This window comes from Sinohyriopsis cumingii, chromosome 6, assembly GCF_028554795.1.
Source record: "Sinohyriopsis cumingii isolate HCF-2022 chromosome 6, ASM2855479v2, whole genome shotgun sequence".
NCBI lineage: Eukaryota > Metazoa > Mollusca > Bivalvia > Unionida > Unionidae > Sinohyriopsis > Sinohyriopsis cumingii.
In genome coordinates, this window is record NC_142966.1 from 161,924,316 (window position 1) to 161,943,084 (window position 18,769).

The 18,769-nt window shown below is 35.0% G+C and overlaps 1 protein-coding gene across 1 annotated transcript in view; it reads left to right on the forward strand.

The window, feature by feature from the left end:
- The first annotated feature begins 709 nt into the window (after positions 1 to 709).
- The window catches only part of LOC149798412 (receptor-type tyrosine-protein phosphatase alpha-like), a 93,300-nt gene continuing 75,240 nt past the window's right edge, over positions 710 to 18,769 (forward strand). The window contains exon 1 of the mRNA XM_089963611.1: positions 710 to 884. Coding sequence (XP_089819737.1) covers positions 827 to 884 — 58 coding nt within the window. The 5' untranslated portion in view covers positions 710 to 826. The remainder of the gene's footprint in view (positions 885 to 18,769) is intronic.

Below are 18,769 nucleotides of genomic sequence, written 5' to 3' on the forward strand. Positions count from 1 at the left end.
GATTAAATTGTCCTAAGATGAAAAAAGAGAAGAAAAAAAACAGTTTTGTATTTCGCGGCACATACCGTGTTGGTCTGTCACTCATAGCAATGGTTCTAAAACCGTATTATGCACTCTTACAATATTACCGAGGCAGACCGCATGACAGGGTAGTAAACATGTATATTTACCAAAGAAATAAAGAAGAGGAAAAACAAACTTAAATGCGATGACGTATACAAATGAAACATCAGGGACTATAAACACATTGAGTATGTACTGTAAAGTCTTAAGTGGTTAACTATAAATAGTCATTAATCGAATTATCAAGGATGCCAACCTCCGGCATGATACTCCCTAGTTTCGCTGTCACAAAAACATGTAGACTATACCAGCTAACTATTAATCAACAAGTAAACAAACAAAGGATCCTAGAAAATAGTTTTGTCAACTCATTTCAGCAATTCGCTACTAATGCACTGATTTATAATTTTGTTTTAAATCTAGACCGAATTGGGCGGCTTGTATGAATAGTGTTTACCGTATGCACGCATGCATACCTCACTCCCTAAATGCAGGTTATTACAATATTATTGAATCAACTTCTTGACTATAACGCGCGTAATGTACATACTAGACGAGACTGCATTATGTAGACGGTTTACATAGGATAGGACAGTGAAACAAATACTATACTTAACAGCAAGATAAACATTTTTATTTCCTAGTTGGGTGAGTAGAGGGATCTGGTGCATGCGTATAGCTGTTGTCGCTATCGATGCAAGATTGATTTAAACGCCTAAACGGAAAGGGTGAATCTACATAGACAAGTATATCGTGAACCAGAATGACTACAATCCTTCTATTTCACATCGTAATGTTTGCCTTTATTTATCAAGGACAAGGTAAGTTTACATATACATTTTAAGTCATAAATGACTCGATTCCATGTGCCTTCTATCATAATGCAGTACTGTGCTTAACCGCATCTAAGTCTTTACTGTATATAAACATTGTAATGGTATAATGGACGATAAGATCTGAACTGTAATATAGTCAAATGATGAAATTGAATTGGTTGATATTCCTTCATCGAATATTGTTACATGTTCAACTTTAAACAGAAATTAAGCCTCCGTTTGTTGGGAGCTGACTGCAGGTGATGAATATTTCTGTCATGCTGGTCAAGTGTGTGTGTGTGTGTGTGTGTGTGTGCGGGTGTGTGAGAGAGAGTGAGAGAAAAAATATTCAGACATATCACAACGATGTCTGCAGTGTGGCAGTTGATAGTGATGTCTAGCACTGGGGCGTTACGTCGCAGACATGTAGCATGATGTCCCACCCAGTCATATTTTACCCTGATACCGGGCCGACCAGTCCTAACTCTTAACGTCTTAATGATGAGAGCTTAGCGATGCAGCCGCTATTACCGTTTTTATAAGTCTTTAATATAGCTCAGTCGGGATTCGACCCCGTGATGTCCCGCATCTGGGAGGACTCTGTAACCTCTTGGGCCACAGGAGCGGCCGTCGTGCTCGCGTATCTGATTATATTACTTGCTGATGGTTGAATATCCTATTGTTCAATTCGTATTGATTTAACAATTATGTACATTCATTCATATTAGCAGGTACATCTTATGTCCATCTCCTTTAAATACATTCACACACTCGACAGCGGTAACTACGTTTGTCAGGCTGATCACACAAAAGCAGCTGACGTTATGACCATTGTAGGTAAAAGATACAGATTTACGAATGGACCAAACCAACAATGTTTAGCTTCAATAGATAATCTAGTGTGTATGAGTGGGGTATCCAGGACAGCTTTACTTTAAAAATCGAATTATTTGGGTAAATTTCACGGTTTCTGTTAATTGGAATTATCGATGACTCACATGTCAAACTTTGCTATTTTCATGTTTTAATGCCATCAAGTAATTCAAAACTCATGCTGCGTTATTGATTGTATAAATTTTCTCTTTTCGATTCTTACATTTCCATGTGCCTATTCCCTACTTCAACCCAGCCTTACTTTACACACAGGCAAATTTACAGAGTAAATCATAAATAATTGATTAATAAATGCTTGAACACAAAGATATATTTGTCAGTTTTTTGAAGTAGGTATTAAGCATAATTCTTTTAAGTTTTACGTGAATTCACACACTTTGTAATATCAGCTCATCCATCCATGTAAGAAGTGCAGACAAAGAGAAGTAAACTGATAATGCAACTAAGTCACTTACAAGATGCAGCCTCTTCTCTCAACAACATATACATATACGGGCATCGTCATACAGTGATGAACCGGAATATCCCTGTATTGGTATCACCAACAGTTACGTGTTGTAATATATTAGATCACAGGAAGTTGTATGCAATATACAGGAACAATTGCATGAATAAACACAAACTGTTAAAGAGTATTAAAGAAGGAAATGTTTCATTTTTATTTGTTTATTTATATTTTTGTAAGAATGAAAGAATTTGGAAAGAACCTAGTATGTCGAAAAATCCGAACTGCATGACATTTTTCATATTTGTCTGTATAATTCAGTTGAAGCCCAAAATGCAAGTATTGAAACAAATTATACAAACCTCAAAATCCGAATATTTACCAGCGCAATGACCGCTGTTATAGATCATAACTATACATACAATATGTCTAGTCTTCAAAATGATTAGAGTGTACGAAGAGTCGCCATTCTTCCTGCACAAAACTTAGACCACTTCACAGTATTACATGGGTTGTCTCAGTAGTTGCGAGACTAATAGTTAAGTAAATGTCATAGTTACATGTTTAGCTATCAGAATGCCCCATGCTGTCTAACAGGAATGTCATGTGTCATCATTGTCATGTTGCTGCGTATAAAATCAACGTGGTGCAGTCCTATAAAACCAAGCTGTTGCTAATTATTAATTTTCAAATATATTAAACAGCTGATAGTGTTTAGGTAAATTGTGTGTATTACTGTATTAATAGCTTATATGCATAACTATTGCGAATTAATGCCGGTAAAAGCTAATATTGAGCGTGATGTAGAATGTATGTGTTTGTATGATTAGGACTTTTAAGGTAGCTTTAACAATTTTTCAGTCATATCGCTACGATGTCTGCAGTGTGGCAGTTTATAATGATGTCTAACACTGGGGCATCATGCCGCAGAAATGTAGCATGATGTCCTACCCAGTCATATTATGCTGACACCAGGCCGAACAGTGCTAACAGTAACCTCTTAATGCTGAGCGCCTAGCGATATTGCTGTTAGCAACATTTTTGTAAGTCTTTGGTATGACTTGACCGGGGTTCGAACACACGACCTCCCACTTCCGAGGCGGACGCTCTAACCACTAGGCCACCGGAGCGGTCGTGGTGTAGAATGAGAGAATGGAGGTAAACGTGACTTCACCTCCAGATTACGTTCTCGACAAATGGCAAGGTTATCGACGAATCTATTATTTCGCAGATGCACGCACGATATTTCAGATTCGATGTCAGGTACGTGGGATATGAGGGGCAGTTCACGATTTTCTCGACTGACATATCTTTTATAACTATTTTGGTACATTTTGTCACAACAAACGCTGAAAGAAGACAAAATCTCAAATGAAACAAATAAGGCTCAAGGAGAAATTTTAGTTGTATAGCATACAGGTAAACGAAACACTAGCAAGGGCTAGTTGGGAGCGATATACACACATACTAAAGGATATAATAACTTTATGCTAAGGCAATAAATGCTTTGACCGAAATACTTTGGGGTAAAAGTGGATACAAATGTTCCTCTAGAGTAAATATACCTACCAACCTTTACAAAATAAAAAGCCTATATTCAGCACATTGATAAACTTGGTGTCAGAATCAAGGTCATCATAAAGGAATTTGCGATAGCATCCACATACCAATGTTTGTACCGTATCGCGGCTCTCATTGCTAAAGTATACAAATTAATGGCGGTGTGTGGTTTGAACCCCTACATCGGTACATAGTGGGATCGATCCCGTCAATACATGTACCGCCGTATATTGCCAGTGAACCAGATATTATATCATTGAGGCAATATACAGCTTAAACATGTAATCAACAGTCATTACTCCATGGGATCCATCTTCCAAAATATACCAACGACCCCAGGAGTTTCCATCATCAAACAGTCCTACTCTCATTAACCTCTTCCGATAATGCATTAAAAGTAAAGTTTTGGTCATGTAAGTGTAGAAGAATATGCATAGAATTTAATGAATAATTTTCATATATTTCAGTTAGAGTTGAATGCGTGTATCACATTTTGATATTTTAAAATTATTTCGAAAGAGAAGTTATTTCAGGGTTTGTGTCTTAATATCTGACAAAAGTGGCCCGTATGCTGTCTAGGTTCAGACGATCATGGGCCGACTGAATTGTTATTCATGGACACACCCCGATTCGACTTATCTAGTTTTGTTTAAAAGTTTTGAAAACATTTGTTCCATATTTTAATAATTCTTACAAAATCACTAAGGAGAAATTACCAACATATATTTACGTGGATTAAACATCGCAAGGGCAAGATGTGATCCACTGCAGCCCGAAATGTACAGGTCAAGACGTGCATGGAATTGTAGTGCTGACCTTCGGCTTAGAAAGTACATGCTTGTTTTGATTATACTGGTTAATCTCATCCATGTGTATGGATTTTAATTCAGTTTTACAAAATCTGCATTAATCTTAAACTTTTTTTATTTACACACAAACATACTCAACCGTATCCAGCTGTTATGAATCTTAGAAGTATTCACTTTTTGATTACTTTCATCTCTTTGTACCTACCGTATTTGTAAATGAACAAAATATACACTTAATGGATGTATTCAGAGTAAGTTATTACTTTGGTTATTACATCGTCAGTGGTATATGGCTTCCTAATTGCAGAAACTATATATTTGTCATGCTTAAAGTTACAGTTGCAGGTCAACCTTATCTTCAAAGCTTTGAATTAAAGTTTATTCAAGTTGCATTAAACATAATAAAAACAATGAAAACATTACACCGGTGAAACTAATTTTGCTAATATTCAATTAAAACAGTCTCAGAAAAAGTGTATGCTAGTCTCTGTGCCCAACTCAATTTTGATTTTGTCAGTATTTTGCAATCTGAAATTGATAATGCTCTTTGGCGTCCGGGACAAGGATGTGTAGAGGAAAAGGGTATATATTTGGGTAGTAATGATATAAATAGGTTTTATAACAGCCTTGATAATAAACTTGTGTACGGTTTGGAATAGGTTTATATTTGTATGGTTGAGTATTGCGACATGTTTCACGTGGGTATGTATTGTGAAACGTGTCCCCAGGAAAGAATTGCGTCAAAAAGTGGTACTATCGTCTAGAGATGTATACGAGTAGAGAAGTTAACAATTATTTATATTCATATCTTTATTACGTTTAGTATTTTATTTTCAGTCTATACAAGTATTTAATATTATGTTCAGATTTACTTTGAGATTAATTTTGTATTTAAGTTATGTATTGGAATTCTGAAGGGATCATATGATTGTTTGGACTAAATACTATTTTGGGGTTATTGTGAGTGAATTCTAAGACTGTTTGGAACAATGCCATTCGGATACATTAGAATGTTGGTATTTTAGCCCGTGTGAACTTAATTTTGTCAGCCAGGAGAGGAAATATATCCCTTATCCACTCGTAGAAAGCAAATTTTCTTTGCATTTTATGCTCTTAACATCTTGGCTACCAAGGTTTGCTGGATAATAGACAGAATTTGTAGATTGTTTATAAGATACCGCGCCATGCGGTGGTTTACCGTTTATGTTCCGTTTTATTTTGTGATTATTCACACATAACAAATAAACTGTTACATAATTCTGATTCCCGATTCAAATAAAATAACACATTGATAACACATTAATGCACGCCTTGTTGGATTTTAACTCAGCCACGTAAGCAGTGAAGATTAACTTCTAATTTTATTATTATCTTGGCATCGACCCAGCCGTTACATTATTTACTGTACTTCTCTCCAGAGAATTATCAAAACAGTGTTACTTGGAAAATCAAGTAATTAAATCCATGCATAGAAACTAAAATTATTTTTACCCGTAAGATAGACGCGTTGGCCCATTTTTTTAAAATCGATTTTATTATAGATTATAACAAATAAAATATATATACTATGTTTTACTATTTACTTAACAATCAGAACTAAGATCCACATTTTGAATAATTGTAATCAATAGTTCTGTTTAAATCTAATTTTGTGTGAAGAGACTTATTCATCTTGTGGTCCAATCTTCGTGTCCTTTTTATTACGTTTTCCCAAATACATTTCAGTCAGAATGGGCTGATCTTAATGTATGACTGTATTCAAAAAGAAAACCATGTACAACCTCAAGCGTGGTGCCGGCGACTTGGTGCTTAACCATTCTGACTAACAACGAAACGACCCGGAGCGTATACTCTTTGTATCCTTAATTTTTCTATAATCCATTTTAATTTGCAATAAATACAATGTCTACAAATTAAAGGTTCTGGCAGAGAAGATAGAATATTTACTAGGGGTTTTATAAGCGCTGTACATATTTTTTCATCATGGGTAAATATATATCAATGTCACCAACAAAATATTGAAGAGACTAAAAAGCAAGGATAAATTATCATCGCGTCGCGTAGCAAGACCAACCCTTCACAACCGAAGCAATGAGGTGCTCTTTACATCCCCGAATTTTTTTTATTTCAAATTTTTTAAATATTGTTTAGTACAATTTAGTCATAGGATTAGAAAGCACCAATACTCATACTTTATACAGAATAAGTTCTTAAGTTATGCAACACTGTTCTGTCTTTAGAAACAGTGACCGATAGAGTTGTCACCCTTAATGCCATATAATTGCTCACACAACCCACTAAATATCTCCTAAATGTAGGCTTTACAGCTAGAATTGATATTTTCAACTTGTATCGATATAAATTATAATTCAGTACATCCACGTAGTAATGAGTTTCAGATACAATTGTATCTGAGAAAGCTTTTAAGTACTTTATTCAGACAATAGTTAACACATGTGCCGCAAGTCACCTTGGCCTTTCGTTATTTATCAGGCCCGTTTCTAATAAATAAAACGTCTGGGTTTGATTGGATGTTTGTGATGGCAGCAGAACATTATACTTTGTATGGCATTTGCTTTCATCAAAATAGACTTCAAATGCCAACAGGACCTCTACATGATAGAATTAAAACTACTTAACAGGCTAATACTAATCTAAGTTGTTATGTAAACAGTAAATGAAACAGAAAAGGTGAATCAGGAAGATACTGGTCCCAATAATTTATTTCCTAAAGAGATGCTTGAAACTAACAAAAGAAAACTCGTAACTAAGGGCAAATTACTATCCAGTGCGAAGGAAGATCTGCAAATGAAATGCAACCTCTTCTTCGAGAGTTTAGTCGTTTATTTTCTTTATTATTCCCTAGAAGGTAGGCTTTATTTATTAAGTAGGGCATTTCGAAAACTTTCGTTTGAATATAACATACTGTTTTCAAACTAGCGTTTTATGTTATTGATGTTGTCATATTAGAATTGTTGTTGCATACTACGGCTGTAAAGAGTACCAAAAAGGTCATAAAACGTCTGTGATTAATAACATGCATTAACTAGGTACAGTTTGTAAGGGGTCTACACTACGATCGTACAAGTCCAGTTCCTTTCACAAACATTACTCAGTTGTGAAGAGATCTTAAATCCACCCTTGACCGACTGCCGGGGATGGAGCAATGTCTGCTAATTATGTAGACCATGGGTGAATCGACATCCACTCGGAACTGAGCAAGGCGTGGAGACCATTCGAATCGCAAGTTTAAATCTAGTGTCTTGAAACTAAACGTCAGTATTCGCTAAACCATCTTACGGGAATTACATAAGGAAGTTATAAGCTACTCTGACGTCATTCGAAATTGGCGGGAAACATTGTTATTCTGGGAATTACAAAGGAGCTTCGGAAAGGTCAGTGACTTTTTTACTCCATTGTAACAATCTATTGCGGCAAGTTAATTGTACTTTAATTATGTGCAGTATTAATACTTCATTACTAGAATCGTTAGTACGTAGATTTACCATTTGTAGGGTTTGATTCATTTGTAGTGTTTGATCTACATGCATATTTTGAGATATGAGCAATGTTGATGTAAAGAATGAATATTGTAATCGCTATTTGGTTAATTCGTAGTAACCTCGTGCATTTGTTCATGTGATATTTTAGATTTGCAAAATGTTGAATTGAATTATAACTTTGTATAATGTTTGCAGTGTGCAACATTAGTTAAAGGGGTGTTTGACTATTTGTGTATACTTTGTAGGAGTATAATATGTAAGGATATATCAGCGCATGGCTATGTTGATATCTATGCACTTTGTAGACGTGTAATGTACAGAAATGCGTCTGATTATGTGATATTGATCTATATAATAAGACTGAGAATCTAAATATACAGATGTGATGAAATATATTGATAAATGCATGATAAACAGTTGATACCGTGTATACCATATCAGAAAGTATGGGTATTTCGATGTGCACGAATGCGCGACCAAAGAAGGTAATGGCTTATATGATGATATATTGTGGTTTAGTGTGAGACTAGATAGCTAGAGGAATATACTACTGTCCTTGTGTGTGTTCGGACAGGAAGCTTTTAGGGACCGGAGGAGCTGTATGAGACAGAAAAGGGAAATAGCCTGGTGCAGTTGGTCCCGAGTCTATGGGAGATAATACAAGTAGAGAACGGAAGTAGATGAAGTGGTTGTTGGACTGAAGGTGTATTGGACACCAGTCATGAAATACTACAGATGAGTAGAAACACAGGGCAGGAGGAAAATCTATCACACTACGTCAGATGATGAAATATGCCGTCACTTGGTCGAGTGAACGACGAGTGATAGGGTTTTGAATATTGCATTTCGTTTGAGGAAGGATTATCTGTAATTGAATGGCATTACATTTGTTGTTTATTTGAATTTCACCTTTTGTGTATTCAGTAATTTAACTGTCGGCATCGCTGACTGGGGCCTCGGAGCTTTGCATCTCTTTCACTACTTCAATTTCTAACAAAAACGAGCCAGGGTGGGTCTTCTGTAATAATTAAAGATAATACTGGGAGCACCCCACCCCAACCTAAGGTAGTCTACGAGACCTTTACATACACGCTTAGAAAATACCAGATTGTTCAAAACGAATTCCATGCCCTCGAATGTGATGATGTGCCAACAGTCTTAATGTGTCGCAATAACAATATTTAGAACTCCTCTGAGTACATTCACAATAGTCGCAGAATAATAGTTTATTCCAAAACAGTTATATCAGCACTATGTAAATCCAGACAGTAATCCAAAGGAACATTTAGTATCACATATTTAAATGCAACATTACACATATTGCAGACTGATATTAAGACAAAAACACAGGAAATAATACATATAGCAATGATTTAATTGTCCATGTTATCGCCTTATATGTATATAGTCAACACTTCAATATTTGTATACTCCATACATGACCTATTTCAAATTAGTCTACCTTGTAACATAACCCACATAAATGGACCATCGAAACAAAAATCTACAGTCATGCACCAAGTTAAAAGTCACACTAATTATATCCATAACAGCTAGTTTGATAAAGAAACAGAAAGCCTTACGCAATAAAGCTTGCTTTGAAGTACTAGTCAAACATGCATGTGAGAATATAATAACATAATTATTGGAAGATGTCCTATGAATGACACAAACATATACAACATAAAGCAACAAATTGCTTACAGGTGAAAGCGCATCAGCAATCAGGACTTCTTTTCCCTCGAAGTGTCAAATTTTAATGTTATGCTACTGCAGCATCAAAGTACATTTCAACATCATCTGATTTTTCTTTTGAATTTTGTTAATGTAAGTAAGCGGGTTGTGATCACTGAATACAATGATATGAGAAGGAACTGACTTAACATACACTCTAAAGTGTGAAAAACCAATATCAAAGTCAAGAACTCCTCAATAGTGGACTAATTTCTCTCGAGCCTATTTAATGTTTTGAAGAAATAGCGCATTATATGCACCACACCATTTTTATATACTTGAATTAATAAGACATCAACCCTACGTCACTTGCATCAACATACATTTTAAATGACTGGCTGAAATCTTGAGCTGAAAGAATTGGTACACTTTTAGGCATGACCATTAATATATCCTAAGCATTTGTCAGACCAAAACAACGCGGTTCTCTTGCTCGACATTTTGTTCAGGAGTTCAGCAATTTAGGAGACAGTCAGGCAACATTTTCAATAATATCCAGCCATATACCAACATCACATCAGGTGCTTGTTACTGATAGACACTGGGAATTAAAAGATAGCCTTTACCTTAACTTCGACAGGTTTAACCTGTTAATGTCCCACAATATGTCCTAAAAGCGGAATACGAGCACGGCAAAACTCGCTTTTAATTAAATTATTGTCAAATTTGTGTGACTCCGTAGAACAAAATATTTCCGAATGGTTTCAAGGTAATTTTCACAGTGTGGCTGTATATAATAACATCATCGACGTACACTTCACTTCCATATATACCAGATGTTATCAAGTTCGGTAAATGCTGGAAATTTGATGCAGAATGTTTAATATCACCTGGTAACATTTTATATTAATTTAGTCCATTTTGAATTACAAATTCCGAGTTTTGTTCTCCTTTTCCATGCATGGAAGCTGCCAAAAGCCTTTCAAAAGGCCGAATATTTAGTGACATATCTTCTCTGTTTTGAATGTAGTCAATGCACTCATCATTTCATGATATTGGAAATGAATTTGTTTGGGTCACGCTGTTTACTTTTCTGTAGGTACGTACGGAAAGTATCATCATGTTTCGAAACAATAATACACAGTGAACATCAATTAATGTTACTTGGTTCAATAAGATCATTCTCCAAGAAATACTAAATTTCTTTTTTCAAATATTCCTGACTGAGAGAAATCATACAGTGCGACTGTTTTCTCACAGGAGTAGAGTCTACACATCATCATAATGCTTATTTCTTCCGGTCGGAATACCTGGAAAAAGGATTATATTCACATAACAGTTTTTCAATTCACTCTGCTCTTCTTTATGTAGACTTGAAGGTATCTGGTCGAGATGCTCTAATATTTCCGATTTCCTAAAACTGAGTAATCCACAATCGCCACAATCCGATTGGACGCCATCGTTGAAATCCTCATGGTGTGGAACAGGTACAACTAAATTGATTCAGAGGTTAACGGTGTTATCTCTATGAACATGTTTCTTTGTAATATTTTTCTAGCAGAGTTGTTCCTGTTTCCGCAACCCAGGAGTGTTCATATAACTTTAGTCACTTTCTTTCTTTGCTAAATTGCATATAAACCATAATACTTATACGAAAGAGGTCTTCATTTTCGACTGAGTAGATTGAAGATTTGTTCATGCTGCTACACAATCATTTGACATTTCGTCGAAATTAAGACATAATCAAGAAGATTAATCAAAATGATTTTTGTCTTAATAACAAGACTTTTGAATACTCCTCTGGAGACAAATGTCAAAGTACTAGTTATGTCACTCAGGAAAACGAAGCACTCCAGAATGTCCACTACATCGAAAGAAAATAACATCTGAGACAAAACTAAAGATATAGAAATATTACGAAAACTGATATTAATGTAAAAAAGACAATGGTCCTTAGAGTGTCCCAAGAGAAAGGAGAACCAGTAGAATTATCGTTGGGAAGCACAAACATAACAACAGGAACCCGCTCCAGCAAATAAATTAAAAGCAAAACATAAAAAGAAACTCAAGAAAAGCCCATGCGAGTGAAGACAGTAAAAGGGCTGAGTAACAAAGAAGAAGAAGCATGGACTTTTATGATTTGTTCTGAAATTTAATTGTGTTTGACATTCGCGAGAAAATATCAAAAAGAAGATGTATTTGTCTATTTTTCTCGATTAACGTTTAGTGTGGATAATGTATTCAAACGAACTGGCTGGCACACACACACAAACACACACACACATTATCATGAACTGCATTTTTTGTTTGATTTGGCAATCAGAAATAGTAATCTTTTCTTGAAAGGTCTTGAAATGGATAAAATGGACAATATTGGGGTTGGAATGAAAGCAACGGATGGACATGACGTCTTCCTCATGCTTTTTAGTGGTTTGAGTGATTTACGCTAATATATGCATCTCAATGATTGTGCATGTCGACTTTGTCACATAATGATTTTAAATCTTGGATTGTGAAGGTCTCTTTTTCTTAGGTTTTGCAATAGTCATTATTGTCAAGTGTAATAACTTTGCCAGAATTTCTTGCAATTGACTGATCATCTTGTATTTACTCTCTTTCATTTTTCCAGTATTCAAGAGTTTCATCTTCTCGTCTTGTTCTTTACGTTTTCCTCTTGTTGTATTTGAATAAATGTGTGTTTCTATTCTTTATGGAGTTGCAAAACGACCTGTAACTCCTCGTTTCGATTTTGTTCTGAAGTCATACTAGAATGGCAACGATGAAGAAGTAGGTGAATGTGCTACGACCTGAAAAATTTATTGAAAAGAAGACAAGGATCGAACAAAGCCAAATTGTAATCATCATCTTTTTGGAGAATAATCACACCAGCACCAGTTATCTTACTGTCTATCAGTCCTGGTATAAAAAGTATTCACTGCATGCGCACACCAATAAATCACCTCATTTCAGCCCTGTGTATTCGACTTGAGTACTTTAGCAATGGTATGCCACACGTCTACCGTACTCGGATAGGACGATAGAACGTAAACCTTGCCGGAATTATGTTAAAGAAGCGCTTTAGCCTATTGCCTCATATGTTGTCATGGCAAATATGTAGACTATCATCACGTGCAACTTGCTGCTTAGTCCAGAGTATTTCGTGTACGTGAAGTCAGCCTGAACCACTACCACGAGTACAGACATAGCTATCTCAAAGAGAAGAGTATGTAGTGAAAGGCAAGCGTGATTGGAGAGGGTCATAGTCTATGGATTGGGAGTAACATAAAACTTGCAGAGAGCATGGAAGTGGTGCCACATGAGCTAATCCTCTTTGATCAACTATTCCAAAGACCCTTTTCAGGGGTATTTCTCAATCACTGGCAATACATGTATTTTATATGTGTGTATGTCTATGTTTATGCCCAGAAACTGAAGCATAAGCCCTTTACCCCTCTTGTCTGATGGCGTGTTTGTAGGTATAGTGCAAATATGAACATTCCTACTCCGTTATGTGATTATGTGCGGCTAAGTACAATTCCTTTATATCCTATCCTTAGTTAGTGTGGCGTATTGGTCACAACAATATCGTGTTTAAAATTAAGTGCCGCGTGCTGGAGAATAGTTGTCTGAAACTTGGTCACTATACACGGCGTGTTTGATAGTAAATCTAGGGTATTGGATAGCAGATACGTGGATATTGTAAAGTAGATGCATATATTTTGGGTAGTATAGAAATGGATTTAAGTCGTAAGCCGATATAAAAATCGTTCGGACAATCGGTTATCTGATGATCGAATCTCGGTCAAAAAGTAAAATTGTGAATGGAAGTATATTGACTAAATGGATCTGATAATCTCCCTTTTTACTGTATATTTTATCAGCAATTAAGTAAATATCAACGTTTGATAATATTGATTCCACTCACGCCTATGCTGGTTGGTGATTAACTTTTATCACCCGTTAAGTTAACATTGACAGTTGGATGATTGATAATCTTGTCTACTTGGACCACAGAATGTCTGTCATCTGACCGTTATGCTATTGATTATCGTAAGAGTACTGTAAACTAAGATAGTATCAGACTAGCACTCACCTAGTCACGAAACGTTGTAAGAAACTCTCTCTCTCTCTCTCTCTCTCTCTCTCTCTCTCTGTGGGGATATATATATGCTAATGATATCGATTCTTACTTGAAGAAAACTAATTGCTCATAATGCCATCAAAATTTTAACTCAACGACATTATATTAGATTGGTTTTTTATTTTCATTACTCCAACTCTGTTTCACATTGCATAGTGATCGGCAAATTAATTTAATACATGTATAATGCAATAAGTAAAGCAATTGTGAGAAAACGAAATTTTCCTTTGTGAGACAAAGTAACAGATGTTATGTGACAAAATCCATGAAGAAGTATCATATCAGTGTTTCCCAGAGTCAGAGATGTGAGGGAGGAAAGGTACCGTTTTGTTAAAAGAACTTTAATCTTAAATAATATGTAAAAAGACTCTTGCTTCATGATAGATGAGTTGCTGCAATGATATTTGGAGCCCCGCAACAGCTTTCCGTATGCACATTCCTCGCACACGCAAGCTACATTCGGTACATGGAAGACAAAACTGTATTTTTACACTCACAAACTCAGTGTAAGTTGGTATCAATTTAATTAGAGACAATTGCCAAATTAGGCAATCTTAGCATGTGGTTGGGGATATATTATATCAAGATGTATCATACGTTTCTTCTTTGCAAGACATATCAAAGCAATTTGATTGGTATAATTGTGTTTTTATGTAGTCATCATCACACTAGCTGAAAACCATAACATCATTCGTTTACTTTGTTTACATTAGGAATTGAACATTTTGAACAAACCTTGTTGGTACAATTAAGCGAAACACTCAATGCTGAGAAACATAATTAGTTGGCATGCATGTCTGGCTGCATATATGGGCCTCTTATTTAATTCTTGCAGCATCAGTTTAGTATCTGCAACTAAAAGTTTCCTTGTATGTTTTGTTTATGAGAAAATATTAGGGTCATTGTTAAAATAGAATCTTACCATGATTGTAGATTTTTCTAACAATTCGAGATTCACCCTTTCTTGATAAGAAGACAATAAAGCTGCAATAACAGTCATAGGTCAGCAGTCAATGACAGTATTGGGGAAAATATTATCGAAATTTTGTTGTGTGCACCTTTGTAATATCCATTAAATTCATTGCCCAAAAGTGTATCAATTATATGGTGACGCATCAAAGAATACGTACACTCTAATTTCAAAACAAATAAGAAAGGCAGATATATTTTTGAAAATTCGTTTAGTACATTCTCCTCAATTAACCGGAATAAAAGAATAGATTTAAAATCGTATTAGATTTTGTTTATGAGAAGACATTAGTTTTTATTGGGAACAAAGTCTTGTCACGATTTTGATTCCAAATATCGGCATCGGACCACATAAGAAATGCATCTCCCTACACCTTGGATGGTAGCATCAACTTCAGTTGGGTAGCTAGATTTGTATATTTGGGTGTCATCAGCGTACAATTGGTGAGACAGTGCATGATGATCTATGACAGTTGAGAGCGGCTAAGCGTATCGATTGAAGAGAACATGTCCAAGAACAGACCTCTGTGGAACACCACAACATAGATTAACTGGGTTGGAGTGTTATTTCCATTTGCAGACAATTTGTGTCCTGTTGACCAAGTAGGACTTGAACCACATGAATGCCAAATACATGCTAGAGACGGTGAAGCAATATATCATTGTCTATTTGTCAAATGCTGCAAACAAATCAATGAGGGTGAGGACTGTAATTGTTTCGCTATCAAAAGCAGAGATAAACTCTTAGAAGGGTACTTTCAGTAATGTGGCAATGGAGATATGCAGATTGTACATTGCTAAAAAGAATATTTGAATTCAGATGAGATAAAGGCTGAGATAAAACAACCTTTTCTACGATTTTTGATATGAATGGGCGATTAGAAGCCAGGCGGTAGTTCTTTAAATCGTTATGGTCTAGTGTTGGTTTCTTCAGCATAGCCTTTACAATGCCAGTTTTTAAAAATGATGGGAATCACTGATGATCCCGTTGTGTTTGTTCCTTGACACACAAAAATCTTTCAATAATCAGGCCACCACTGGTTAATAGGAAGGGATTACGTCAAGGCAGTTGTACCAAAGCATAGAAATTAGACGTGTTGTTTGAGAACAGTTTTGCGTTAATAAAAACTCCTAGTAGTTATTGTTGTTTCTTATGAGGAGATAAAGCATAGACCTCTATATAAAATGCTATCATATATAGAACTACAATTCAGTAAAATGATATAAATATCCAAGCAAACACTTAAAGGTGAAATTCAGCATGTGAGGCACATATTTGTCTACATTATGTGCAATTAAAATTATGACATTAGCTATTTGATACACTAAAACCCCATCACACACACACTCCGCATTTGTTTGCATAGATACATGTATGCATGCAGTATGCAGATATCGTGGTAGCGAGTAGGAAGGTTAGGTATGTATATTGTTAAATGGTTGTGGCAATATTGCATATATGTATGCCTATCTGCATGAATTCTGAGAGCACTAAACAACCTATGGTTAAGTTAAAGATCTTTTATGATATATATATATATATATATATATATATATATATATATATATATATATATATATATATATATATATATATATATATATGCACATATACATATATACACATCTATATATATGTTCACTACACACACACACAGATATATATATATATATATATATATATATATATATATATATATATATATATATATATATATATATATATATATATATGTTCACTACAAATATTAATCAAGTTATTGATAATAGAACCAATCCAAGTCAGTATCGACGTAATCAAGCATTAAATATGATATAATATGTATGTGGATATGAGACATTAAGACATTAGCTATTTGATGCACTAAAATACCACTAAACTACACACACACACACACACACACACACATACATATTTATATAATCATACTAATTTGTATAGCACTATATTGTGTACGTTTGTTTTCATGCATAAATGTACGCGTAGATAGATCTATATATGCCGTATGGAAACAGAGTTGTAGGTAACAGGAAGAATTGAAGTTAGGTATGTATCTTAACACATTTCTGTGGCAATAATGAATATTCGCCTGCCTGTTTGCATTAATTCTGAGGCCGCCAAACATTCCATGGTTAAGTTAAAGATCTTATATGAATATATATATATATATATATATATATATATATATATATATATATATATATATATATATATATATATATATATATATATATATATATATATATATATATATATACACAGATGCGTGTGTATCAAGTGTCTGGTTTTCACTACAAATATTTAATCAAGTTATTCATAATATAAACAATCCAAGTCAATATCGACGTAAGCACGCATGCATGCATGATGTAAGATGTATGCGGATATGAAAATAATACGAGGTAAGGTTCGGTTACCAAATTCAGCTATTTTCCCGTTTGAAAAAGATAGTAGTAATTAAATGTCCTCATTCTACTCGACGAGTCTGCTTTGAAGCCTACAGACTGGTTGCAAAGGATAGAACAGTAAACCAAATAGTACACTTAATTCAAAGACAAATATTTGTTTTACTAGTTAGTAGCGGAGAGTGATCTAGTTCAGCTGTAATCGCTAAAGATAAAATGCATGAAAGGAAGGGGTGAAACTACATACATGACAAAGAATGACCCCAAAACTTTTATTTTATGTCGTAATTCCTGCCTTTATTGATCACGGAAAATGTAAGTGTACATATACTTCGTTAAGTCATAAACGCTCGATGGTATACACATTCTATTAGATGCAGTACTGTGCACGGGGTATTCCTAACATCGTGGCGTAGTCGAGGTAAGAAGCTACAGTACATAAACAAATATATTGTTTTATATTTTAAGATCAGATCTAAACTGTAATATAATCATATGAATGAAATGAATTTGTTAATTGTCCTTAATCATATATTGTTAAAGTTTCCAATCCAAACGGAAATTTCACTGGCGTTTTTCAGAAGTTCAGTGGAGGTGAGGACTAATTTTTCATGCTCGTCAAGTGTGTTTACAGTGTGGCGGTTTACAGCGATTGTCTGGCACAGCGCCATCATACCGCATACATGTACATCTCCCACCATTTATACTATCCTGACACTAGGCCGACCAGTCTTATCATTAACCTCTAAATGCTGCTCGCCTAACGAGGCAACTGACGGCATCGTTTTTATGTATTTCGTATGGCTCGGCCGGGGTTCGAAACAGCTACAGCTCACTTCCGAGGCAGACGTTCTAACCTCTTATGCCACTGGAGCGGTCATCATGCTCGACAAACTGATTACATTACTCGCTGATTTTTTAATATCTTTTTTGTTCAATGTGCATTAATTTTAAAATTTATGCATAGTTATTCATGTCAACACCATATAAATCGTATTGCTTACCATTTAATATATTCAAAATTGGGTAGCGGTAACTATGTTTGTCAGACTGACCAGCCTGGGATGATCACAAAAGAGACTGACGTAATGTCATTATAGACCAATGCACTAATATCCATTTGTTTTATTCATATTGAAATATTTTATGTACAAAGTTCAGATTTTCCGATAGATCAAGCACACAGCACATTGTATCATCAGCTTCAATAACAAATTTGGTGTGAAAGATTGGTGTATCCAGGAAAGCTTCATTTTAAAAATCGAATTATGTGTTTAAATTTCGCTAATTCTGTTCGTTTGCATTCTTGTGTAAACAAATATTATTCTCTGCTATTTTCATGTTTTAATGCCAACATTTAACTCAAAACCCATGTTACGTTCTTGATTGTTTAAAATTCCTCTTTTTGATTCTTCCAATAGGATGTTTATACCTATTCCCTACTTCAAACCAACCCCACCTTGTACACAGGCAAGTTCACAGAGGAAATT